Source organism: Pelecanus crispus, chromosome 3 (genome assembly GCF_030463565.1).
Source record: "Pelecanus crispus isolate bPelCri1 chromosome 3, bPelCri1.pri, whole genome shotgun sequence".
NCBI lineage: Eukaryota > Metazoa > Chordata > Aves > Pelecaniformes > Pelecanidae > Pelecanus > Pelecanus crispus.
In genome coordinates, this window is record NC_134645.1 from 69,775,279 (window position 1) to 69,800,870 (window position 25,592).

Below are 25,592 nucleotides of genomic sequence, written 5' to 3' on the forward strand. Positions count from 1 at the left end.
GTCTGCTTCTGGTACTGTCAACTGTGAGCCTACTGGTTGTTTCTTTGCTGAAAAGGTATGGATGATAAGGAGGATGGAAGAGTTATATAAGGTCTAAGAGTATAGATATTTTAATTGAGCCTTTTTTAAGGCAAGGATGGCTTTTCTTAATGTAAAAAGGAACAGCTAGAAGCATGCACTCTTTCTTCATTCAGAAAGGCTTTCTGTATAAAACTTGTGTTATATTGGTAAGTGTCACTGAATAGTAAGGGGGTTGTATCTACCAGTTTAACTAGAGAAGGCAGATGCTCTTCTGAAATTTGAGCTTCTGTGTCAACCAAGGAGTCCAGTAGAAGGAGAACTGACATTACTCATGAAATAATCTTGGCTGATAACATTAGGAGTAGCTTGTAATAAAACAAATGCATTTCAGTGAGCACGCTAAGTTTTTATCAAGGAGAAAGAACCTATTGGTAGATCTATCTTGCTAGAGTAGTATTTTTTTAAAATCTTTATCTGCAGAGCACTAAGTTTTAGCCTACTGGTTTTACTTGTGAGCTGAGAATTTGAAAAGAAGTATTTCTTCAACCCTGATAAGTTTAACTTAGAAACTCTTGTAGATTATTACTACAAATTACATAAATAATGTGAAAGTCAATAAAAGTAGTGATGCTATGTAACAAAACTATTTTTATTGTTGCTTCTTTTAGTGTGAGTTGTGACAATGACAACTGAAGTTGGCTCAGAGACTGAGGTAAAGAAAGATTCTGAGCAGCTGGGACCAGACAAAGCCAAGGACAAGCCTGAAGAAGCATCAGAGACTCCAGATAATCAAAAGTCCAGGGAAACATCCTCTGAAGAAGCTCAAGATCCTTCCTCTGTTCCAGCACCAACTAGCCAAAGTAGTCCGAGTAGCCAGAAGAAGGAAAAAGCTTCACCTGAAAGCAAGGGTATTTCTCGTTTCCTTCCCCCCTGGCTTAAGAAACAAAAATCTTACACCTTGGCAGAGCCCAAAGATGAGACCAAGAAAAGGACCACAGGGGAAGAACAAGTAGTTGAAGAAAGTGAAAGCCAGACAGCAGAGGGGGTGGCTCATCCAAAAAAGAGCATAGAAGAAGCAGCGGCTGAAAATCAGCATAATGCTAAAGCAGACAACAAAGAAGAAAAACACTCTGTTAGTAGTGCTGAAACACAGGTACATGTGGGAAGGCTAATGGATGATATGGAGTAATTTTAATGAGACCTGATTCATGATTTGTGTAATTCATGTAATGCTTTGTTAGGATCATATCGGGGAAAAAAATGACAGCTACTATCTGGCCTTTTGTGCTGTTGGGTTGTTACAGTTATGAGTAGTATAGCTGGTTTTAAAGGATCCTGCTCTGTGGTAGATACTTTTTTTACTCCAGTCATTCTAGATGTCCAATATTAGTGTAACTTCACACTTCAGCATAGTTCAAAGGAACATTTGAACTGTATCATTGTAGTAGAAATGAGCAAGGATAAGAGAAGCTTCTTAAGTCAGCTTTGTCTCTGAAGCCATATTCTCTGCATGAATACCTCCTTAGTGAGTTAACCACAACAAATAACAAATGGATTATCTGAGTCCTTATGATCTCAGGTTTTGTTGTTCTTTACCTAGTGGCCATGAGCATGGTTTCTGTCCTTTACTGATTCATTCTGGGAGGCTGGTGCTGAGTTCCAAGCCAAACACCACCTTCTGCAGTGCTCCAGAGTCTTGCTTTTTGAAAAGTTGCATGTCAGTTCTTAACACTGTAACCTCACATTCTAGGGTGGCAAAGATGATTAAGGGTGTAGAGAATCTTTTGTATGAGGAGGGGCTGAGAGAGCTGGTATTGTTCAGCATGGAGAAGAGAAGGGTCAAGGGGAATCTTATAAATGTGTATAAATACCTGAAGGGAGGGAATGAAAATGAGCCAGTCTTCTCAGTGGTATGCAGTTAAATGACAAAAGGCAATAGGCTCAAATTAAGAACATGAAATTCCATCTGAAATCACAAAAAAAAAAAAGAAAAAAGAAAAAAAATCTTTTTTTACTGTGCTGGTGGGTCAAACACTGGAACAGGTTGCCCAGAGAGGTTGTGGAGTCTTCATCTGTGAAGATATTCAAAACCCAACTGCGATACGGTCCTGGGCAAACTGCTGTAGGTGGCCCTAGTGGCTTAGACTAGATGATCTCAAGAGGTCCTTTCCAACCTCAACCATTCTGTGGTTCTGTGTAACTTGACTTTCATAAACACTGTTTTTCAGTTTTGTATAAATCCCAGAGCTTCTTGTTAATTTTTTTTTAATGTTTTATTGGCTTTTTTCCTAACAGAAAAGAAATTTATCTCATTTCAAGGAAAGTAAAAAAAAAAAAAAAAGTATCTTCTGTGGTCTGAGAGCAAGAATATCTGCTCCCCAAACACCGACCTTAATGCTTACACTGGTTACTGTGCTTCTAGTATGTGCATAACTTTAATGAAAGCTTAATGTCTTATTAGTAGCTTGTAAAATAAATGAACAAGTTAAATATCCACCTTCCTGAGTTTCAGTCATTGTTTAACTGTATTTTATATAGCCTGCCAAAGAAGATGGTAAAGAGACAGAAGTAGAGAAAGTTGCAGAGGAAAAGGAAGAAAAACAAGAAGAAAAAGAAAAAAGGGAGACAAAAGAAGTGCAGACAGCTGAAATCAAAACAGAAAACATTCCTCGGAAGTCTCCCAAGAAAATTAAAACTGTGCAGTGTAAAGTGATGCTTCTGGATGGCACGGAATACAGCTGTGAATTAGAGGTAAGGCATCAAGTTTCTGTATAAAGAGCTCTTTTTCTATAGAGAAAAAGAAAATTTTCTTTCATTGCACTGAGAGTTTAACAAATACATTTTTGTATATTTAATGAGCTCCTTACAATGTTACATTCACATTGCTATCATTAGGGGCCAGTTAACATTTCATTTTAAAATTCCATCTTTAAGACCTTATCAGTTTATCCTTAAAAATGCACTCTGAGGTACACTAGGAAACAAGATAAAATGCAATATACAAACTTCCAATGGTGATCGTTTGACAGCTCAAATGGAATTTTTTTTTTTCAGAATAAGGTTTTCCTGAAGGTCGTGTCACATGTACTAATGAAGTTGTCTTGAATGCTTTTTCTTTTTGTTAAAGTTATCTCAGCTGGAGAACTAAAGTTTAAAAAAGTTTGCTTCAAAGAAAAACTCTGTTACAGGTATAAAATACATATTTGTATTTAAAGTTATGTTCTAATTCCAAATTTTCATGGCTGCATGGATTCCTTGTTTACAACTGTAAATCGCTGGGTTAGATACTGTGTATATTTGTCTCTTAAATCTGACATAAGCTCACTAACAGAAAGAGGGATTGTGAGTTAAAAGGAAAATAGCTTCTTGGGTTTTATGGCTTTAAATATCCTTTGAACATATATATACACACACTCTCTTTCAGTCTGACCATAATGTCCAAGTTCTAAATCAAATAGTAGTTGTTTAATATTTTAGATCAAGATTAAATTATGAAACATGTAATTGCATGAAAGGAGGAAAAAAGTTGCATTCCAAATCTTATTTCAGTGAAATAACCTTTGGTTTGATTTATTATGACAATTTCTATATGAGTAAGGTAGTAAGTAGGTCTTATCAGCAGATTACTTCAGGCTAGTACTGTCTCCTAAAAGATGCCAGTCACTTCAGTACAAAGGTGTGAGAGGCTGTTCTCTATTAGAAAGTTCAATTGTGATCACCTTTGTCAGCAGAAAATGCAACACCTACTATTATAAACTGCATGACTTCTTCAGGCATACTTTCTGAAGGGTTGGGAATTGTTTTAACTAGAAACTCTGTATTTCATGATGAATAGCCCAGAAATAAGCTCATTTATTTAATACTAGGTTATGGTCCTCCCTTGGGAAGAAGACAGTGTTCCTTGTAGGACAGTTTATATTTGGAAACCATACTTCCAGCCAGTCAGTTGTAAGACACATTAAAATTTGCTTAGTTCTGTTTTTTAATTCCAATAAGTGTTCATAGTACCTGAAGACTTTAGCTTTGTATCTCAAAGGTTGTGTCAGTGATGTTTTAGAAAGTTCTTCCAGCTAGTAGCACTAAAGGCAGGTTCTAATAATGAGGCTTAGTTCCCTTGCACAGCTGTATTCCAATCCTAAAAAACTCTCTGCTCTTCAGCAGTTGCTTTTGTAGGACAGAAGCTCTAAGCTGTTCTTGGGTTCAATTATTTGTAAACTTCTGGGAAAAAGAGGAATCCGGTGAATCAAACAGCTGGTGAAGTCTGGGTTTTCTGATGCTTCACTTCTACTTGTTGCTTCCAGTCATAGCCATTTCTCTTTTTGTGAAATTTGTCTCATTGCAGTTTGTTCTAGTCATATGAGATGGGTGTAAGGTTATGAGAAGTTTCTATGGCCATATAAGCTGCTAGTTTAGAATATCGTACTTTTCATTTATGGGTGGTTCAGTAAGCTAAAGATGTGACCAAGCAACGTGATATGATTCAGTGTATTCTGCAAAATGGTACCTAATATGACACCCACAGCAAGTAGACTTTTAAGTGTTAGAACCACAATGCGTTGGTAGTTATGTGGAGAGTTAATATTTGTTACAGAAGGTGGTAGGTATCCTCACTAAAGTCAACTCTTCCTTTACATTTCTGTCTTAATGCTTTGCACTAGAATATCCATTTGTTTGGAATGGGGGAAAAAAACCGTGTTCTGGACTACGCTTGTGAACATAGCTGTTACATTTTTGCATGATGTTGTAACTGATTAGCTGTGATGACTAGACTGAGTATCAGAGTTATGAAGAGTGGTTAAAACTTGTGCCTTTTCTAAAACCAGACCTCTAGATATATCTTTCAGATTGATCTAAGGACAGAACAGTGGCGATGTCATGGCATTTCCTAGACCCAGCTGATTCTTTGGAAATATTCCCCTTTTTGTCTGATGAAAATTGTTCAATTTTTGGCGTAGTACACACAAGTCATGCAGTAGAGCAGGCGTCTGCTTGAAGCCTTTTGTCTTCTCTTGTGCCGCTTCATTTTCCAGTGTCTGTCAGTCAGTCCCTACACTGTTTGCTTGTGGATTTCATTAGGCTTACTAGTAGTTTAATTGCTTATTGTGTACAAGTCCTTTTGTGCACTGTAATATAATACTGGATGGATACTGCTCATCTGTCCTTTGAGATCTTGCGAAACTAATACATAGAGAAGACTAAAAAAAGCTACCTGTTTTTAAGACTTCCAGAAGCTTCATCAGAACTTAAGTCTTATTTCATGCATTAGACCAGCTTTCTTCAAACCTGTTCTCTAATAAAACTCTACCTATCAGCTAAGAAATTCTTAATGGTTGTTTATTAATATGAAATACTCCTTGGGAATGTTTTGCTGTGGTTTGCTGGAATTTTTAGTGTTTGTGTTTTATGGTTTTTAGTAATAGAAGCTTTCTGAAGCCTCTATTTACTAAATAATTCAAATTCTTGATGTTAAAACCAAACAACTTCAGTCTATGTTTCTTAATGTACAATATTTTAGCCCGACAGGGATCTCTCCCTGATAGTGTCAAATGGAGACCACTGTAAATTAAGTCAACTGTAAAAAAAACAATAGTGAAGGCTTTGTTAACATTAGTTAAGTCTACTTATTTTTATGCTGTGTTTACAGAAGAAAAAACTTATCAGAAATTATCAGAATAAACAAAACATGACCATGAAAAATGTGCTACAGAATAATTGCTCTCCAGAACACATTGTGTAGGGCTGTGCATGCTTATGGTGTAAAGGTGTAGGAATTTTCTAACCTAAAAGTTCTTGAAAAGTATTTTTATTTATTTATGTTTTATTTATATGTTCTTATTAATATATATGGAGAAAGATCTATAGAAATTATATATAAAACAAAAATTGACATAGATGATGTAGTAACCGTCCATTGTCTTCCCAGGCTTTTTCCCCATCCAGAAATGAGACTTAAATGAAGTTGTGGCTTACCACAGATTTTAAAAGATAACCACTTTACATTTACAACAAAAATTCTGTTCTGCAGTATTTTAAGTCTATTGTGATTCAGTTAAGCTAGTTGGCAAGAAATATGTTTTCTGATTTATTACAAATGTTTGCTGTAAGAACAGAAGCAAAAATTAATTAAGGAGGGGGACAAAGTGGAATAGAAACAATCTGTTTTTATATGTTCATTTGAATCATTTATAGGACATGAGCAGTGCTGACTATAATTTTATAAATGAATTCATGTTCTTAAATACATGTAGAACTTTTAATGCTCTACTACTGTACCAAAATGTTAAAAGTCTCAGAAAGCTGCTTCAACTAACAACTGAAACTTCAGTTTGTGCTCTCTGCAGTGGATCCTAGTAGATCAATTTCTGATACTGATCTTTTCTTTAGTCTTCCTTTAATATTTAGTGTTTCAGTAAATGTTGGTTTATTTCTGCTTTACAAAGTAACAGAAATGATACAAGATTTAAAAAGCAAATTAGCAGAAACTCTGCAGTCTAAGCACAAAGCGCAAAGCCCAGTTTACTTTGGCTGTCTTTCTAGTAAATCACATTTTAGTTTGGAGCAATTTCCATGGTTGAGACATTCCCTATGCCTCTTCCAGTTTTTACTATGCACCGTAGACCAACTGGAAAGCAGTTTTGCAGAGAAAGAACTGGGGGGTGGGAGGATGGGGTGTGTGGGGTGGGTGTCCTAATAGACAAGGTGATCATGGGCCAGCAATGGGCCCTTGCAGCAAAGGCGGCCAACAGCTTCCTGGCCTGCAGCAGGAAGAATGTTGGCAGCAGGTTGAGGGAGATGGTCCTTCCCCTCTGCTCAATACCTGCAGTGCTGGGTCCAGTTATCGGCTGCCCAGTACAAGAGAGACTTGGACATACTGGAGAGAGTCCAGCAAAGGACTGCAACGCTGATTAAAGGCTTTAAGCATCTGATGTATGAGGAGGGACTGACAGAGGTGGAACTGTTCAGCCTGGAGAGGAGGAGGCTCAGGGAGGTTTTAGCACTGTGTACAAATACCTGACTGGGGGATGAGTAAAGATGGAGCCAGGCTCTTCTCAGTGGTGCCCAATGATAGAATGAGAAGAAATGAACACAAACTGAAATACAGGGAATTCCACTGAAACATGAATGTGAAGGTGTATCAGTTGAGGGTGATCAAACACCATAAGAGATTGCCTAGATAGGCTGTGGAGACACCACCCTTTGAAACAGTGAAAATCTGACTAGACAAGGCCTTGACCTGTTGTGAACAGGGGTGTTAGACTAGATAGCCTCCAGAGGTCCCTTCAAACCTCAACTAATGTACATAATTATAGCTAAATTTCACCATTGTAGGAGTATAATTCAGGAATGACTCTAAACATGTTAGCTGTGTTAATAATTTAATTTAGACTATATAGTGCACATTACACACATACTTTGTCAGTTAAAAACTGATGATAGCATGAATGGTATTAACACACAATTATTATTAAAGAAATAAAACCAATGGCGTAGCTGTAAATCCGTGGAGTTGACTAATAATGTAACAATTGCAGTGCTTATATGCAAACTGCCCCAAAAACCATTGCACTGGATGTGTGGTTGACACTGCAAGGAGCTATCTAATGTGCTAGCCCAGTAACCCTTCCACCCATACCTAGTCTTGGTGAATTGAAGCTCTGTTATGTTGGAGGGTTAGCACCTACTACCTGTTGTGGTGTGGCATATCATTGAGGTGAAACGACGATTGTGACTTAGGCACTTTGAAATATGAATCCTCATGTGAGCAATAACTAACCGTGCTCTACAATTTTCACTTTAAAAAGATACCATTGAAATAATTTGGAGTTTACTGAAAAGGTGGTGTTGCTGAAAAAGTGCAAATGGAGAAACAACATAATTTAGTGTAAAACATTTTTTCATATCTTTAAGTTTGACTATGAAGGGAAACTCCTTTTTTTTTTCTTTTTTATGTTTTAGGTTCTCAAAAATTAAGTTTTGTATGTGGTCAGCAAGATGGTCACTTCTCACTTTTTTTTCACTTGCAGGAAAAAGCAGTTCCATAAAATCTCATCTGTTTATCACTGTTGTCCAAATGCCTGTTCTTCCGTAGCTTTTTTGAAGAAAGGCAATAAATCGCTAAATAATGAAGAACTTCCCTAGGCTTGTTCCACACTTGTACTATTGGAAGACTGCACTTTGAGACTCTATACTGTCTGGGAGTACAGATGAGTTCAGACATATTATCCCTAGTAGTCCCTGTTAAACAGCTTGTAAAGTAGCAGCTCTCTTCTGTTACTGCTCATTGAATTCCATGATCTAGGCCAGTTGTTTAGTCTGACACCTATCTTTTTTTATTTCCCTCTATTTTCCTTTATTTTAAAAAGTAATCTTAGTATAGATTTGGGTGCTAGATATCTTCCTGTGTCTTAGTTCTGACAGGTTTTTTTACTCTAACTTCCATTCTTTTTTCTGTCCATCTTGTTTTTCTTTTTTCCTGAAAGAACAGAATATCCACTGACAATAGTCTGTGGGCTTAGGAAGAAATGCAATTTCAGTAGACCAGAAACTGTTCTCTAGGCTGCTATCCACATGGTACTAAAATTTCTATCCTGCTTATATTCCCTTTTGCTTTGTGAGCTTAATTTAGTTTAGACATATTTGTGGCTACATTTCTTCAGCTCCAGTGCTTTAAAACACTTCGACGTACTTAGTTTTTTATAACACGAATTTTGAGGTTTGGATATTGAAATAATTAAACCTTGTTTCATATAATATCTTATACAAAAAATACCACACCACGCCCCCCTGCCCTTGAAGCTGGTTTTGTTCTTTATTTTGCAAAGTGACGTGTTTGGTGCAAAATAAATTAGATTAATTTCTCAAACAAAGTTGACCTGGATATAAAAGTTTTTTTTCAAACTTAAAAAAAAAATTGATTTTTCAATTCAATAAGATGCTAGTGAGCTTTCGTAGAATAGATAAAAGAATTGGATTGGAAAAGGGGTTACAGTTTTTGGTTAAGGTTGGTGTTTAACAAAAGAAGTTCGTCTGGAATTAGGTTTTAAAAGTGTAGTATTATCTCTGAGATTTAGGCTCAGCAGCAAAAGCTCTACAGAGGTTGGTCTGGACCAGGCTCTCCATGCTTCACTAAACATTTTTAGAAATTCATTATTTATCAAGTGGCAATTGGGTACCCTAACTTGCTGAAAATTGAATTCAGCTATATTCTTAAATGCTTGAATTCTGCAATGCAAAGCTGAGATAGGTAGAGGGATTAATTTAAGTGAATAGGTGAAGTCCTGTAATTGTGACATGACTGAAGTGAATTTGTGTATGTTGAGAGATCTGTTTTCTGTCCTGGTTACCACAGATTGTTTTTTGTAATAATAATCCAGATATTGCTGCTCTTGTCTTGGCAGTTGAGAGCTGTGTAATGACATGTGTGGCAGTGCTTTTGTTTTTAACTGAGAGAGTGAGGGAAGAGAATTTTCAAGGCAAGATTGAGAAAATTATAATCTTTAGCAAATGTTTGTTGGTTACATGAAGCAGGCTTTTGAGTGAAAGGTACTCATATCTAATCCTTGATGTTTTCATGACTGAACTCAAATGTTACCATTTTATCTTTCAGTGCCTCTTAGTCTATTAAGTGTTCTGTAGCACCTGTGTTCAAAAATATCAAAAATGGTATTTAAGTATGTGTTCTATCAACATACTTCAGCTCAAAGAGGGCAGAGTTAAGTGGCTTCACAAATAGCCTTCCCTTAACACAGTTTTTACTGTTTGCCAGAAGTTGCAGTGTAACTAAATGTTGTGCTCTTGAGTGGACACAAGTTGCTGCAAGGTCCACTCACGTCATGTTCTTGGTCTGTTTAATTAAGATTTGCCTTTCAGAATAATTATTTATCTTTTGAAGTACCAAATTTGATCACTCAAACTCCCACAGTTTCTTTGTCATTCCTTAGTGCAGCCAGTGACTACTTAATCCAGCTGAAACGGTTTTGCTCTCCTTTCTTGATTTTTCTTTCTTACAAAAGGTGTCAACATGAGAGTCCTTGGAGAAAAAAGAATCAGGACCAATATAAGTTTGTATTGCATTCAGAGTTAAGGATTTTTTTTTTAAAGCCTTACCATCCCACTGAATAGGTTGTCTGTTCATGTATTTTTCTGGTGTATTTGAACAGGCGATATCATAGGTTTTTTTCACAAGTGCTTAATTTATTTTGGAACAATGAGAAGAATGAAAAATATGAGTTGTTCCCAAAGACTGTCTGAGGAGAAGCTATGTTCTCAGCTTAATGATGGGCATTGCTTGTCCTGTGTCATCCTCTGGCAGGGGTGGGGGGGAAGTTGTATTTTAGATTTAGATTCTTTCAGATTCTTTGCAGGGGGGAAAAAAAAAAAAGTCCAAACCTTACATTATTTTTCTTTTTTTCCTTTGAGACAAGCAGTAGTGATCATTCATATTGTTTGAGGAAATACACTTCTCGGATCAAAGTTTATGCATTTCACCAGGTCTATGGCTTTATCTGATTTCTACACAGCCTTCTTCGGTTATTTTGTACATGTACCCAAGTTCCTTCCTTCTCTGTGCACCTGGTACGTCTGGAAGAGGAAGTAATGGGACTCTGAAGAGTGCACATAATAGATGTGATAAGTGGGGGAGGATGGAAAATAAATTTCCTGCCAACTCCAGGTCCAGTTTACGCACAAAACTACTCCAAGCCTCTTTTTGGTGGTACCAGAGACTTGGAAGTTGTCTGAATACATTCCGCATCATTTTTTAAGATTTCTGTTACGGAGTTTCCTGATACCATCACTTGGTGAGAGTAATGAAGAAGCCCAGGAACTCTTTGGAAGTTCTGTCTTCAGCCTTGCATCTTGGAGGGCTCTGTCATGATCAGCTGTGTTGCATGCTATGTGAGCCTTCCTTATGCCTCTGGTAACACACTTCTTGGTGGCTGGTGTTACTTATTCCAATTTTCTGGATTATTACCTATAAATAATGGTGAATTCCAAAAGTTCTCCTTCAGAGATGATGTTTGATATTGAAGTGTTTGACATTTTGAGTGGTTGAGACTGACATGTGTCTAAGTTATTTTTCTTTGAGTACTTCTTAACTTGCTTTATGCACACAATATTGAATTATATGCAGCAGAAATGGTATTTCCATTGCCACTGTTTGCATGTGGCATCATAGGTAATCGTTTCTGAAAAGCTGACAGTTCTTCACTGAGGAAAATTCTGGCTGCTGGTCTATCCACAGATTAAGAAAGTTGACTTTTTTGAATGGCCTGATTTAGCTGCTTTAGGGTAAGAGTTCTGCACTTTAATATTAAAAGACAAAACCATGTTTTAACACACAGTAGTGTTAAATTTGGGGAGAAAAATAGAGGTTTATCTGCAGATGATTCACATGAATCTTTTTTTCCCAAGCATCTTCCTCCCCCACACCAGCACAATCAGTCAAGGGCTGGAATAAGAGGCATACAGTTTGCTGAGGTGAAAATGCAGTATATCTGTGACAGTAACCAGCAGACAGGGACAGTAAGTAGACTGTGCTGTCTTGCTAGCTCTTCTGTTCTTTGACTGGGGCTTTTTGTTGTTGTTTTCGTAGCTGAGCAACAACTGCGAAGATGTTCTGGGATTTGGTTTGATCATGGAGTTTCACAGGTGCATTGTGAAATACCAATGTAAAACTTGCTCCTGTTTATACAGGAAAAATGGGAGTACTCTAGGGCTTCATTGCTATCCCCTGTAAGCAAGGGTTAATGCTACATTATCGTCAACTGAAAAGGGCAGGGGTAGAAGCAGGTTTTGCATAAGCGAATGGCATATCATGTAACTCTACTGCCTCTGCCTTGCAATCTTCAGAAAGGAGTTGAATTTTGGGAGCAAATATTTATGAGGAACTCTTAATCTACGTACTATCTTAAAAAAAAAAAAAAAAAGAAAAGGTAAACCAGCACAAATTGCAATGCAATTATAAACTTGGTTATATCAGTACAAAACTTGTGTGGATGTGCACTTTGTTCTAACTGGAATTATTTTAGTTTATTTCGAATGGATTAGGCACATGTGCAAACTTAGTCTGTATTATATGAATAAACTGGGATTTATTACAATTTAAAGTCTAGTTAAAATTAAATTGATGTAACTTTTGCATAACGACATTTTCTCGGAATCTATATTGAGTCAAAGCACTCTTTAGAGAGAAAAAAAAAAGTATATTTATTTGTGACATGCAGCATGCATTGAGAGATATTTTGGAGTTAAAAATTTTCTCTGACAAAATGTTTCTGAAAGCTAATTCTGTGTGTGTCTTCTCTCTGTCATGTGTGTCATTTGTTGGTGAGTGCCACAGAATAGAAACTGGAGATGCTCAGTTAGAAAAAAATAGCTTTAACATGTTGAGATACAAGGTTATATATGAAATTGTTTGTGGGGGGAAAAGAACGGTTCATTCATGGCAAATCAGCATGTTTTTACTGTGATATAGAGACATCTTTGCAAATGACTATAATTTGATGCTGTTCTTTTGTAGTTCAGAATTTATTGTCAAATGTTGCTGTAGGGTACGTGCAGGTACACTTGTACCCTTCTTCTTTGTTTGCCACTTATATGTTTTGTATATTGATAATTACGTTGAGTTCTTTTTTGCAGCCACCTAGTGTTGTTTGACAATGGAATTATTTCTTCTGGCTTGTTTTTGCATGTCTTTCCTGTTGCCCAGGGCATGCCTGACATGGTTGATGTTTGGCTTTGAACATAAAGCACATCTCAGATACTTCTCTTTTTTGTGGGTTACTTCATAAATTAATTTATCTCCTCTGAGAGTGAACTGTTTGTTCTTTTGCCCTTAAAATTCTTTATTTTGCCTTAATAGGTCTTCTGACTGGTGTCAACTTGCCAGTTTGAACTTTTAAGTCAATAATTGTTTTCCTACAGAACTGTTTAAACAGTTATTTCAGCTGCTTTTGTGGTGCTTTCCTTCATTTTTTTTCTCATCTATCTTTGTACTTCTATTACTTTTGCTTCTGTGGATGCAAATTTGAAGGACCTGGTTTATAGTCTTTTTCTTGAGTACAGCTTCTCCAGATATGCTTGTCTGAATGCTAGTGTAGATACAACATTTAAGGTGCTCCACCATTGCCCAGAAAAGTCCATTACCTGTCAGCATAATGAAGCTAAGCCTTGTACCAGGTGAAACCTATTGCTCAGTTCATTGTAATTTGCAATTCTTACTGCAGTGTTTTGTAGTTTTTGATTACACACACACACCCCCATGATGAACTGTAGCCAATTCTACCACCAGCATGTCTGCATTAGTATCTTGGATAGTTGATAAAATATGTCTCTCTGGTCTGTAAATGATTACTCTGTATCTTGGCTAATTGCTCTGAGGAATTCAAAACTTTAAGTGGGAGTAGTGTTATAAATTTGGATACCAGCCACTCTTCAAACTTGCTTTATTTTGGGTTTGGGGAACCTAGAAAGTTTCACAAGGAAGCAAAATAACCTCCATTGAAATGTTGTATTTAAGCCCTTTAACTTTTAGTCGAAAAGGTATAAAGTTTAAGTCCACAGGTTCCATATTAACAAAATAGATTGATTTTCTGTGTTCTGTAGCTTTAAAGTAAAAATGTCCAAAGCTCTTTATCTCTAGGAAACTCCTGAAATATATCATGAAATAATATTGTATGAAAGTGTTATACTAAGGAAGATGAGTTTTGTGTACATAATATGTGCATACATAGAGCATGAGCAATTAATTTATTTTAACCTTAAAACTATTGTAACTCTTAGAGATAATGTCCACATAGGCTCAGACTCTTTAGAGTAATGTGTGAATGCCTGGAGAGGAGGAAAGAGGAAGAAACTATTGTTTGAATAGTTCTGAAGGAGCATGACTTAACAGTTCACAGCCTGGGAAAGTTAGGAACTTTCAGTTACCTTTTATTGCTTTCTTTGTAAAGAATTTAGTTCACTTACAGGGATAACATGTAAGTGTATCAGACAGACTTGTCAACGTATGTGAGGATGAAAGATGTTGAGTGGTATTTGCCAAAAATTGTAAACGGCTGAATCTCTGTGCTTACTTGAAATGACAGAGCCATGTTAAAGGATAAAATAACTTAGGTCAATGGCTCAATAGTGTAATATTTGTGAGATGTAATGGCAGGTGAATTCTAATACCTTGAGTGAGAAGACTGTTGGAATGTTTGAGATGTAATTTCTAGAAGCAATTTTTCATTTTTTTTAGCACAATGCGAATGACATAATTGTGACCTATCCCTTTCCTGATAATTGACATCTGTGGGAACAGGTGTAAGTTATTAATCTTTTAGGGTGACCTATGTGTGCCTCTTGCTTTCATGGGCAGGGATATCAACTTGCCTTTTTTTCCCCTCTTGTTCTGTGGTTTCTTAGGTAGTTGAGAGGAAATTTCATCATTAAATTTGGGATCTGTGACAAAGACTTGTTCAGACTTTCTGCTTTAAATATAATCTGGGTTTTAGTAGAGGATAACACAATTTAAACAATCAAAAAGTGCTAACTGCATAATGATTATTAGTTAGAAACAAATGAAGATCCTATGGGGTTTGTTTACTGCATTCAGTCAGTGGTCTAATTATTTCTAACAAAAGGCATTTAAAGGATGCCAGCATTGACCGTATTTTATGCACGTATGAACAAGTGGACTATATTGGAGCTGACATAGGTTCTTTGGTTACTTACAGTTTTCTAATACAAAGTAAAAATATATTTGCTTAATGTACAATTAAGATCAGTTTTTAACCCTGAGTTAAGAAAAGTCTGAATGAAATTGATATGGAACAGGTATTTAATTGTAGTTGAGTTTTGATTTGCAAATCTTTATTTCCTGACTGCTCAGATGTGTAGACTAGTGTTTAAACAGACCACTTATGTCATACTTTGAATAAATCTCTTTTATTTAGAAAAAGAAAAATAGGAATGACATGAAATTTGATGCATTTTTAAAATACTGGTCCAGATTCAACAGACACCACTGAAAGTAATATTTGTGTGAAGTCATCTCAAAGCCAAAAGACGCTGTCTACATCTCTGCAAAGTTCATGCAGAGGGAACCAAAACCCTTTCTTTCACCTCTGGCATCACCACAACCAAATGAATGTAGATGGTATAAATGGCCTTATTTACATAGTCTGAATGTGCATACCAATTTTGGCACCAACATACAAAATTACAAGAATAGTACCTTCCTTGCTCTTTTAGTACTCAAAATACTAAATCATGAAGGAAAGAGAGATTTGCCTGGGGTTTTAGATAAGATCTGAACATCTTACCACAAATTTAAGTAGGCAAATAACTCTCAGAAAGGTTAAAGTCACAAGTGAGTTCTGAAAGTTTTACCCCGTGTGTGATGCGAGTTTTGTATCCCGTATAAACGTAGTCAACTACACAGCTTGGTTTCAGTAGGAAAAGGGGATGTCACAGCGGTAGCAGCACTGGGCTGTTTTTCCAGTTTGGAAGAGTCATCGTTTGCTTTGCTGTGCTAGGTGTGAAAATGACCAACCTCATACTAGTGTAACTTCTGCTTACTTGTTTTTTAAAGCCTGTGTTAATTTCCATGGTGGTCTGTTGGCACTGTCCATCCCAAGCTATGGCTCTGGTTACACTTTGGCTCTCCTCCAGGCTGCCAAAATCACCCCACTTACACCCCCGGAAAAGGGTTTGTGTCTAGCCAGATCAAGTCCCTGGTCCTTCTCACTGGGTGGCAGTGATGGAGGTAAGCTCTGCCTCAGAGAGGGGACAGCTAATAAGGGCAGTCTCTGGGCTGCAGGGTTGGTTTCTGCCACGGCCTGAGAGAAGAGCAACAGGATGAGGCTTGTCCTTGGGAGCTGAGTGGCAGAGGATGCATTGGGGATGCCTGGCAGCTGTGCCCAGTGCATGGCCACCAAGACCAGGGATAGCCTCCAGGGCACAGGGACTGCCTTGGAGTTAGCACCCCAAAGGCCTTCCTCCAAAGGATGCAGGGGTGGTGGGGGGGGCTGTGGGGGGCCCTGTCATCCCTATGTCACAGTGCCACCACCCAGCAAAGCAGCAGTCACAGTGCCCTGGGGCAGGAAAAAGGGGTCATCCTCCTATGTCCCGCTGCCAGCCTGCCTGGCTTTGCTGTTGGGACAGAGCTTGGCCCAGGGGCAGCCCAAAGACATCCAAGAGGAAGTCCTTGAGGAACTGCTGGAATTACTTGGAGGAGGGGGCTAAGGGAGGAAGACTGGAGGCTGGACAAGGCTGCTGGAGTTTCTTTGCTGCAAGGCCAGCTCCCTGCAGGGCCATGTTCAAAGCTCATCTGATGGACTGAAATCCTGCCTCAGCCTTTGGGTAACAGACACCAGCTCCTCAGGAGATGAGAAGAACCGGCAACACCTAGAAGTGCCTGAGGTGATCAGGCCTTTTCAGCTGGATAGCAGTAGCAAGACCAAGGGAATGCCTTCTTGAGGAGCACTGCAGAGCCAGGGGCAGCAGCCATAAGAAATGGGATGCGGAGATGTTGCAAGGGGTCCCAGTGCTTTGGAGCACCCGCTGGTGTCCTGCCAGGCATGGGAAGGATTCTTGCCCCCAAGGTCAATCAGGCTGGGGGCATTTTGCCGCTCTTGAAAGCCCCTGAAATGGCTCCAGGTTGAGGGAGAACAGGGATTGAGTATCTCCTGGGAGGCATGACTAGCCTGTGGGATGAGGAGGCAGGTCTTGCTCATGTGCTCAGGGAATAGCTGATCACCAGTGCTGGAGTCAGGAAGGAATTTTCCCTGAGGGCAGACTGTCGCTGGTCCCTGGGGGATTTTTGCCTTCCTCTGCAGCATTAAGCAAGACCACTTGTCAGGGCTCCTCTGGTCCATTTTAGCTAGGTTACTGCCTACTTTTCAAGCACCACAAAGATGGCCTCTTGTGCCCTACAGCTGAGGGGAGCAAGGCTTTTTTCCCCCCTTAGGGTGGGCAATGGTACTTGGGTTTTTTTTGCCTTCCTCTGCAGGATTGAGCACAGCCCCTTGCCAGGGCTACTTTGGGCCATTTTGGCTAGGTTCTTGCCTGCTGCTCTTGCACCTCCAAGTTGCCATTTGTGCCCTAGCTCTCTCTGGCTCTCTTTGCCATTGCAAGTTTGTAGTGGGAGTGAGCTCTGGTATTCCCTTGGTTCCATTTCCCCAGGTGTTCTTGCTCATGCAAAACAGTCTGTGTGTGGAAGGGCTCCAGTCTTGCTGCACCATCAGGAGCTGCCATGTTTCAGCTCTCCCTGCATACAATACAAGCGTGGGGCAGGCATGAGAGTGCTTTTCATGTATCACTAGCCAAGAAGCACAGCAGAGCAATTTTTTGCAGCCAAAAACTATGCTTGTCATCCATATGTGTCATACTTTTGAAAATAGCCCAGGGTACCACACACCTCTTATTCTTTTGTGTGCGATCAGTACCGATTCTCATTCTTCAGGTTCTTGTTCCTCAGGAAACAGGGACTGCTTGGCATTTACTCCTGCTTCTATATTCTGTGACTTGCCTTTGCCAGACTGCAAGGGATGGTTTTTTTCAAGCTAAACAAAAAGGCATCAGCCTGCAGAAAAATAAAATCCTGTTTCCACTTGTAACCTTTGTGGGATGTGTCCTTGAAAGTGTTTTTGGAGCTGGCGCTTCAGGCAAATAAGTCTCCTTGTTGTTCAACTCATGGTGAGCACAGGGAATAGAATAGTTATGCTGTGTTATGCATATAGTCATACACGACAAGCTGTGACCTATGTCTGAGGGGTCCACCCAGGAAAGCAGCTCTCTGCAGCGTAGGTCCCAGGCCCATCTAGGAGGCAGGGTCAGAGACAGGCACATCTACACCATCACTCAAGCAGGGACTGTAGGCCTAGGGGAGGCCACTCCCAGCCATTGAGGCCTATGAGCACCCTCAGGACCCTGGCAGAAGTAGACTTGCACTGCTCGTGTGCTCTCCCTTAGACATTTACGGTTGGCCGCTTTGGTGACCAAGTATTGGGCTAGATGGACCTTTGCTCTGATGGAGTTCTGTTGTTCTCAGGCTCTTTTGTTTTATGTTTTTCCAAGGGACTTGTGTCGGGTATTTCTAAAAATGACTACAAGGAGGACAAAAAAAAAATTCATGGGGAGATAACAGGTATTGCTTACCTCAAAAAGGCTTGCAGCCATTTAGTTCAGGAGCATGTCCTGCTTCAGAGGGCTTGATCTTTGAGCCTTGCTAGTGTCAGATGTGTGAGTTTTTGCCATCCTGTGGGAAACCCAGCTAAACTGGATGAACACAGAAGACTTTCAAAAACCGTATTTCACACATGCTTTTTTCAAATTTGTGCAGATTGTGAAAGGATTTCAAGAAGATCCATGGTTCTCACCCCCATCACAAGGTACATGCCTCCTTTCCACAAAGGGACAGAGCCAATGCCTAGGTTGGGACATGATTACCCATTCAATCCCTTCTGCTAGTGCAGGGCTGGGAAGAAATGTCATCAGAGACTTCCTCAGCATGTACTGCTAGGGAAAGGAGGAGGTAGGAAGAAGAATAGAATATTTTTCAATTGGAAGAGACCTACAATGGTCATCTAGTCCAACTGCCTGACCAATTCAGGGCTGACCAAAAGTTAAAACATAGTATTAAGGGCATTGTCCAAATGCATAACTTGGGAGCAATACAGAATACTGCTGTTCTGAGTACTGTCATGTTTTAAACTACTGGCTCTGTGAGCCTGTCCGCGCTTCTCAGCCTCTTTGTATAGCTAGGCTGAATATGCCTCCCTTCTTGTGGGGGCTGAGTATGGGCTTAGGCTTTTACTGCCATTTCGGCATTAGAATCTGGAACATGGAGATTTCCTTGTTTTTAGTGCTAATGTTTGCTGTGCTATATACACACACATATGTGTGTATATACCTATGCATAAATGCATACCTATATATACATATATAAGTTTAGTGATTATCATTTTACACATTGGTTGTGACTGTCACTTGACACCTCAACCAACTGATACAAAAAGAAATAGAATCCAGTTTAAGGAGTAACATTAAACTGTGCAAACCACAATGCTGCCTTCTTGGAGTCCCCTGCTCTTCTGTTAAACAGTTTCTAACTTCTGAAATGACTGGATCACAACAGTTGTCTTCTCTGTGTAACTTCAGCTCTTGTTTAGAGACACTCTCCTCGGAGCATAGGGTTTTTCAGAAAAATTATATGTTATTGTATAATTTAAACTGTGTGGTAATGCCTGTCCCCAAAGGGATTACAAAGAAATTGCACTTGAAAAGTTTGGTTTTGCAAATTAAATGCTTTTGCAGATTTTTAAAACTATACCACAATATTAAATATAATATTAAAATTATATCACAATATTAAAAAAAAAAAGAACTAGGAGTCTTTTAATTTTACAAGTAGGATTTTATAATGAGAACCGGTGCTGATACTGAGAGGCTTCTTATACTTTTGGATCCACAACAGAGGTCTATAAATGTCAATTTCTGATGCTATAACTTTTTTGTATTGTGCTGCTGCCTAGAATGTAGATTAACATAACTTGGCCTTCATGGCATGGTGGTGTTTCTCCTTATGTGGAAGAGCTATAAACTTACAAAAAGATTGTATCCAAGTTCTGTGTTGACTGTGTTTTCCTAAGAAGAAACTGTGCAATATTTTACTGTTAACACTTGCAATGTATTTCCTGTAAATTTGCTGCTTTATGTTTCTATATGTCAAAGACTTGATAGTAACTGTGGTTTTTAGTTTATGAACTTTAATAAAGCTACATAATCAGCAACTGAATCCAGATGTAGGCTTAATGATAGCATGTATTATTTCTGCGCTAATCTGTAGCTTTCCTTTACTGAAATACATACATATAGCTGGAACTTGCCTTTGCAAGGTGTGATTGCTGATGTGCATGATGATTTAGGAAGAAAAATTCTCACATGCATCTAAGCAGGCTAAGATTCTTCAAACCCTCTCTTGCTTATACTTTTCCTGCTTTCCATTTACTCTTCTCTATATTGCTGATTTGTTTATTAAGCTGAAGGTGAAGCTGTCAAGAAAACTAAGTGGTTACTTCAGACTCTTAGGGAAAATAGTTATCTGTCTTTCTGAAGAGTAAAATTTTTGAAAGTACCAAAAAGACTTCAGATTCCCAGCTCCCCATTTCAAAAGTGACTAACTTCTAAGTTCCACTGCATCTCTGTGGTGCTTGTGCTACTAACTGTGCTCATTTTAGAAGTTGTTTGTTTGCAAATTTTCTGATCTTCGGGACTGTACTGTCTGCTGAACACTGTGATCTTGAATAAATAAAGCTTTGGATTCTTGGAGAATAAAACAACAATGCCTTCACTATTTGCTCAGTGCATACCTTCTTTTCTCCCCCCGCCCTCCCCTCCCAGCCTCAGCGTTTTGTGCGGTGGAGCTGAGCTGCAGGCGCGCGCCGAGCTGGGGCACAGTGCGAGCGCTCGGCCACTCTCTGCGGGGGACAATGGCTGCAGTGTCGCCAGGGCCTACACGGGGGCTGTGGATGGCGTTTCTGTGGAATTGCAGTGGTGCATGGCATCTACTGAAATCTGTAGGATAAGCAAATGCAAAAAATTCCTTTAAGCTGCCAGGCCTCTGTAAATGCCATGTTGTGGCCTCATTGATAAATGCCACAAATAGCAGAACAGTCATGAAGGAGTTGGTTCAAACCGGGAGACTGCATGCCATTCATGTTCAAATTTTAACTGTGGAAAGAAGTTCTCATCTTCCCCGCCCCCGAGTATGTGTTGTGAGCCGTCTGCTCTAAAACTTTGTCTCCTATCAGCCGCCATCTCCAGCACAACAAATCTTTTCCCTAAAACCTGGCACACAGAAGTAGGGCCTGGGCCTGCTCTTCGTTACCAGCACTAGGGAGATATGGGATGCCCTTGTTCATGTTCTCAGTTGCAGGTACAAGAAGAACAGATTAAACTTCAGGACTAATTGCCATTTGCTTAAGCTGTAGTAATACTGAGCTATAGCAAGCAGCCTTTTTAAGAGTGTGCTAAAATGATGATCAGTCTTTGATTACTATTATAAAGTAGCAGACTACAATATTGAAACTAACCTCAAAAATTTGATCTTAATTTTTTTTTCTTTGTTGCTGACTTCCACAAATATTATTTTTAGGAAGAATAAACTTCTTTAAGACTGGTATCTAATGGATTTATTGGGTACTGAGAGAGTTCATAAATCTACAGATAGAAGGCAGCCCTATTTTCTTGTTTTCTGCCCCTCAAAACCTCTGCAGTATAGACAGCAAGACACATTGCCTATGTTCTGCTTACACTTGTATGCTACTTCTGCTGGTCTGATCACCAGCTTTTAGTGGTCTGCTTGTTCTTTTTGTCTCTTGAAGACGATAACGGGCTTTATTTTTCTTGGAGTTCATATCACGTGATTCATGAAAGTCATTGAGATGCATGCCCAAATGCTACAAATGCAGAAGTTAACAGAAATTAACACTGTAAGAAGTAGATTAATTTTTAGAAGATAATAATATAGAAAAAGTTGGCTCACATGAAGAAGTCTTCTGTTATTTTAAAAATAAAGATCCAGGAAAACTAAGAACTATTTAGTGACGCTTAATGGAGCAAAATCTTTAAATCAGTTTAGGTACTGAATTTTCCATGTGCATTCAAGTCAATTTTTTCGATGAATTGAAAAAAATTGAAATGTCTTTATTTTTGTCAGTGATATGCATAGCTTACAAAATATGGTGAACAGCGTATTATAAGAAAGCTACAGCTTTGTAACCTATTTTATTGATATTTTAAATTTTCCTGACTGATACCATTGAATAACAGTACCTGTAATTAAGAATTTTACTACTGATAGTATTTTTCTTATTTTTTCTTATTTTTTTCTTTTGGTTTCTTTTTTCAGAAAAGAGCAAAAGGCCAAGTGCTGTTTGACAAAGTGTGTGAACATCTCAAATTACTGGAAAAGGACTATTTTGGGCTGTTGTTTTATGAGAATTCAGAACAGAAGGTAAGCCTATATAAGGGGTTTGTTTATTTGTTGTTCTACATTGCTACTGACTTCAATAGTTTCATGAGGTATATTGTATTCAATGCATACCACTACAAACATTTGAGTAAACTGTTGCAAAATGTCAGTTCTAGTCTGCTGTAAACATAAAACATGTGCAAGATACTGATGTGTATGTTGATACCTAACAAGGTGCCTATTTATTATTTAGAGTGGGGGAAATATTTAAATTATCTGCATTTTTGAGAAAACTAATTGAGTAATTGCTAGGCTTTATAGTAAAACAGTATGCTATCCTGCAAGTGAAGATAGGAAATTTTAACTAATAACTTTGCCTTAACAGTCTGACAACTCCCCAAATTTCTGAAAACTTTAATTATTTGCTTTTTTTTTTTTAAAAACAAGCAAAGAAAACTTTGGATGATAAAAAATAATAATAAAAAAATAATCTGCTATGTGACTTTCCAATAATTTAGCTGCCTTTTCTCATGTGTTTTTAATAGTGCTTTGAACAGGAACATGAAAGAAATCTTGCACCTAAGTCTGTAACTATTAGGCCTTTGAATTCCTTTTTTATTAATTTTAAGCTTAAAGAAAATATTGGCATTTGTAAAGATGAGACTGGAGCTAGTCTATCACCAGTATTGGATGCTAATTTTACAAATTAATGGTGTTTTGATATGACTACATTCAAAAGGATTTCTTAGATACCATTTGGTAACTTATTTTCAGTCATCTTTTGCATTTGCTTACATGATGGATGGTCGAGCGCATCTAGATTGCTGAGCCGAAAAAAATCTTAAATCAGTCGGTGGCATGCATTCCACTGATTACCGAAAGCCAATTTAGCTTTTCCCAGGCATCTGATCATTTACAGTTAGTTATGGGCCAGCTGTTGCTCCGTCCATGAACTAAAGATATACCTGCAGTCGCCTTTTCCCTCTTAAAGAAAGAGACTAATAATTACAAATTGAAGTGGAAGAAATTTTATTTTTTTTAATCTCTGTATTTGTAGCGGGAAACGTCATTATATGGGTACTATACTTAGTCTAGAAGCTTTTGCTTATTTGCTTTGCTGTCATCTTTCTCATTCCGCTATTGTGTTTGAAATGAAGTCTAATTTAGTGGTCTGAATAAATCTGAATTTCTGACAACTTCCATTCAAATACAGTTGTTTTCTAGAGTTATTTGCTTTGCTGCAAGGCTTTCTGTGCAGCATTGAGCAAAATATTAAATCCCTTTGTATTAAAGATCCCCATATATAAACTGGTCTTGATGTATTTTTACTTGGATACTTTATTTTTATTCTTGATTTGTAGACCATTTATAGAAATGATAACTTCTTTGGTGTAACAATGTAGAGCATCTTAGTTGATCCTCTTGAGTAATATCATAATCTTAATTATTATTTGTTAGTATCACATGTTGTCCCTTTATTTGTGCTACTCACTATTGAAAATCTATACTGTACACACACAGCACGATAACATAAAACAACAGTCTGATCTCTGGCAAGAGAGGAAAGGTCTAATAGCAGACCTGAGATCCTTGAACTATACCAGGAAATAGCCCACTTGAGTAGATCCTAGGAGGTGGAATAGGGCACCTTTGGCTTTTGAAAGTAGAGCAGGAACATCTGGATTGGTGTAGAGTTATGTCTTTTTTTTTTTGCCTTGGGGTTTTTTTTTTTTTTAATGTGCTTCTAGTTGGACTAAGAGATTTCTTGGTATTGCTCCATCATGTGAATGGAGGAAGAGTACCGCACCTTAAAAGGAGCACATCTGGTTTTCCATATGTCTTTATCCTTGGAGATACTAAAAACTTGACTGGATATGAGCCTGGGCAACCTGATCTAATTCCAAGCTGGCTGTGCTCTGAATCACAGTTGGACCAGTTATCTCCAGAGGTCCCTTTCAGCTTGAATGAGTCCTTGAGCTCCCTATCCATTGACTATGGAAGTGCTACTGTAGCAACAACACCCATAAATGAGGTATTTACATAAATATATAAATGAGAAACATATGGGGTCCCTGTGGTTCTATTATTTATATGCCCAGGCTAAGTCTAGCACTCTATTCAAAAGAAGAGTAGACTACTTGTCACACAAATTATGGACAGCAGCAGGCTTTTATTTAAAAACTTCTGGAGAAATCTGGTCCAATTTGTTACGAAGACTAAAGAAACACAATTGTTGGATTTTGTCTTCTTCATACAAGTAAGGTTGTAGTGTTATTTGGAGAAACTTAAAAAGGAGTCTTTCCTAGCAGATCTGCATTTCCTACCTCCTACTTTCTATTGCAGGATTAAGCTTAATTTATCGTGAACTGCAGGAACTACAAGATTTTGAATGCCAGTGAGTAACAGTGAAGGAGGGGTTTATTTTAGGTATTTCCTGGTTGGATAGCCCATATGCTTTAGATTGTATCCAAAGTGCCATTATATGGATGGTACTATGCCTCTGGTGCAGCCCTAAGTTGCGATTACCAGGTGAGTGGGAATACCCAGGTTTTCAAAGAAGAATTTGAAAACATGGGCTTTGGCATGAACTAGTCACTTGGCTAAGTGCTTGCAGTCTTTTGTGGGTTGGACAGTCTGTACTATAACATGCACATTTATATAGGCTTGCTTATTTTTACTGCTATTGTCACTCAAAGTTACCTAATTCAAAAGCTACTGCTTTTATACAACACTGTTTGGAAGTTCTTACACCACGTATGGTATAAGCATAGCATGATAACGTGAAGGGTAGCTACTGCAGTGTCTTAATATGGCAAAACTACTGGTTGTGTGCTAAGAAAGTTCTCTCTCCCCAGCTGCCATTTCTTTCGTGCTGGTAAGTTTGAAATTGTATAGCTACACAGAATATGCTCAGTAAGACTGTAGCACTCACTTTTGTTATTAAAGGGATCTTTTTTAATACATGGGTGAAGACTGTTTAAATTGTTTTCAGTATGTTAAATATTTGTGGTATGTTTTTAATGAATGCTTCTGTCTTAGGACTTTTAAGTGTCTCAGCTCTTTTTTCATTCTTTTTAAAAAAGAAAAAAACATTTAATATTTTATGTTTTGATTTAATTAATAGGTGGAGTGGGGGGGGTTGATTAGTTGTGTTCAGCAATAGCTGCCAAAGAAAGTTTGGGGACTTGGAACTTTTACTGGTTTTAGGGCATTCTTTTTTGTTCACCTCTGTAGTAAGTTTGAATTCTTTTTTCATCTCAGTACCAGTTCTTTCTGATGCATTTTTTTCTCCTGTTATGACTGTTGCCTCTTCAGATTAAAATGCCACAAATCTCTGACCTCCAGGCCAGTCAGTACTAAATGCTGAATGATGTGTTTTTCTCATTCTTGTGCACTCATCACAGCCACCCATTTATGAGCCAGCTGTTGAACTCGACGGCAGCTGTGGGGTGTGGAAACTGAATGCCAGGCACTCTTTTCAATTAGAGCTGCTCCCTAATGCACCATTGGGGTACCATTGGAGGAGGAGTCCCATTAACTTTTCTCTATGGGTGTTCTGTGCAGCTGGGAGAGATGTTATGTCTTCAAATCAGACTGATTTTTGTTAGCTTTA

At 38.3% G+C, this 25,592-nt stretch overlaps 1 protein-coding gene across 9 annotated transcripts in view; it reads left to right on the forward strand.

The window, feature by feature from the left end:
* Positions 1 to 700: 700 nt before the first annotated feature.
* Positions 701 to 25,592, forward strand: part of EPB41L2 (erythrocyte membrane protein band 4.1 like 2) — a 70,289-nt gene continuing 45,397 nt past the window's right edge. For 8 of the 9 annotated variants that reach the window (XM_075707802.1, XM_075707803.1, XM_075707807.1 and 5 more), the window contains exons 1-3: positions 704 to 1,174; positions 2,560 to 2,772; positions 21,917 to 22,021. In XM_075707802.1, the coding sequence (XP_075563917.1) occupies positions 704 to 1,174; positions 2,560 to 2,772; positions 21,917 to 22,021 (789 nt within the window). Of the gene's footprint in view, positions 1,175 to 2,559; positions 2,773 to 21,916; positions 22,022 to 25,592 lie in introns of all 9 variants that reach the window. The other variant, XM_075707805.1, reaches the window with a different exon arrangement.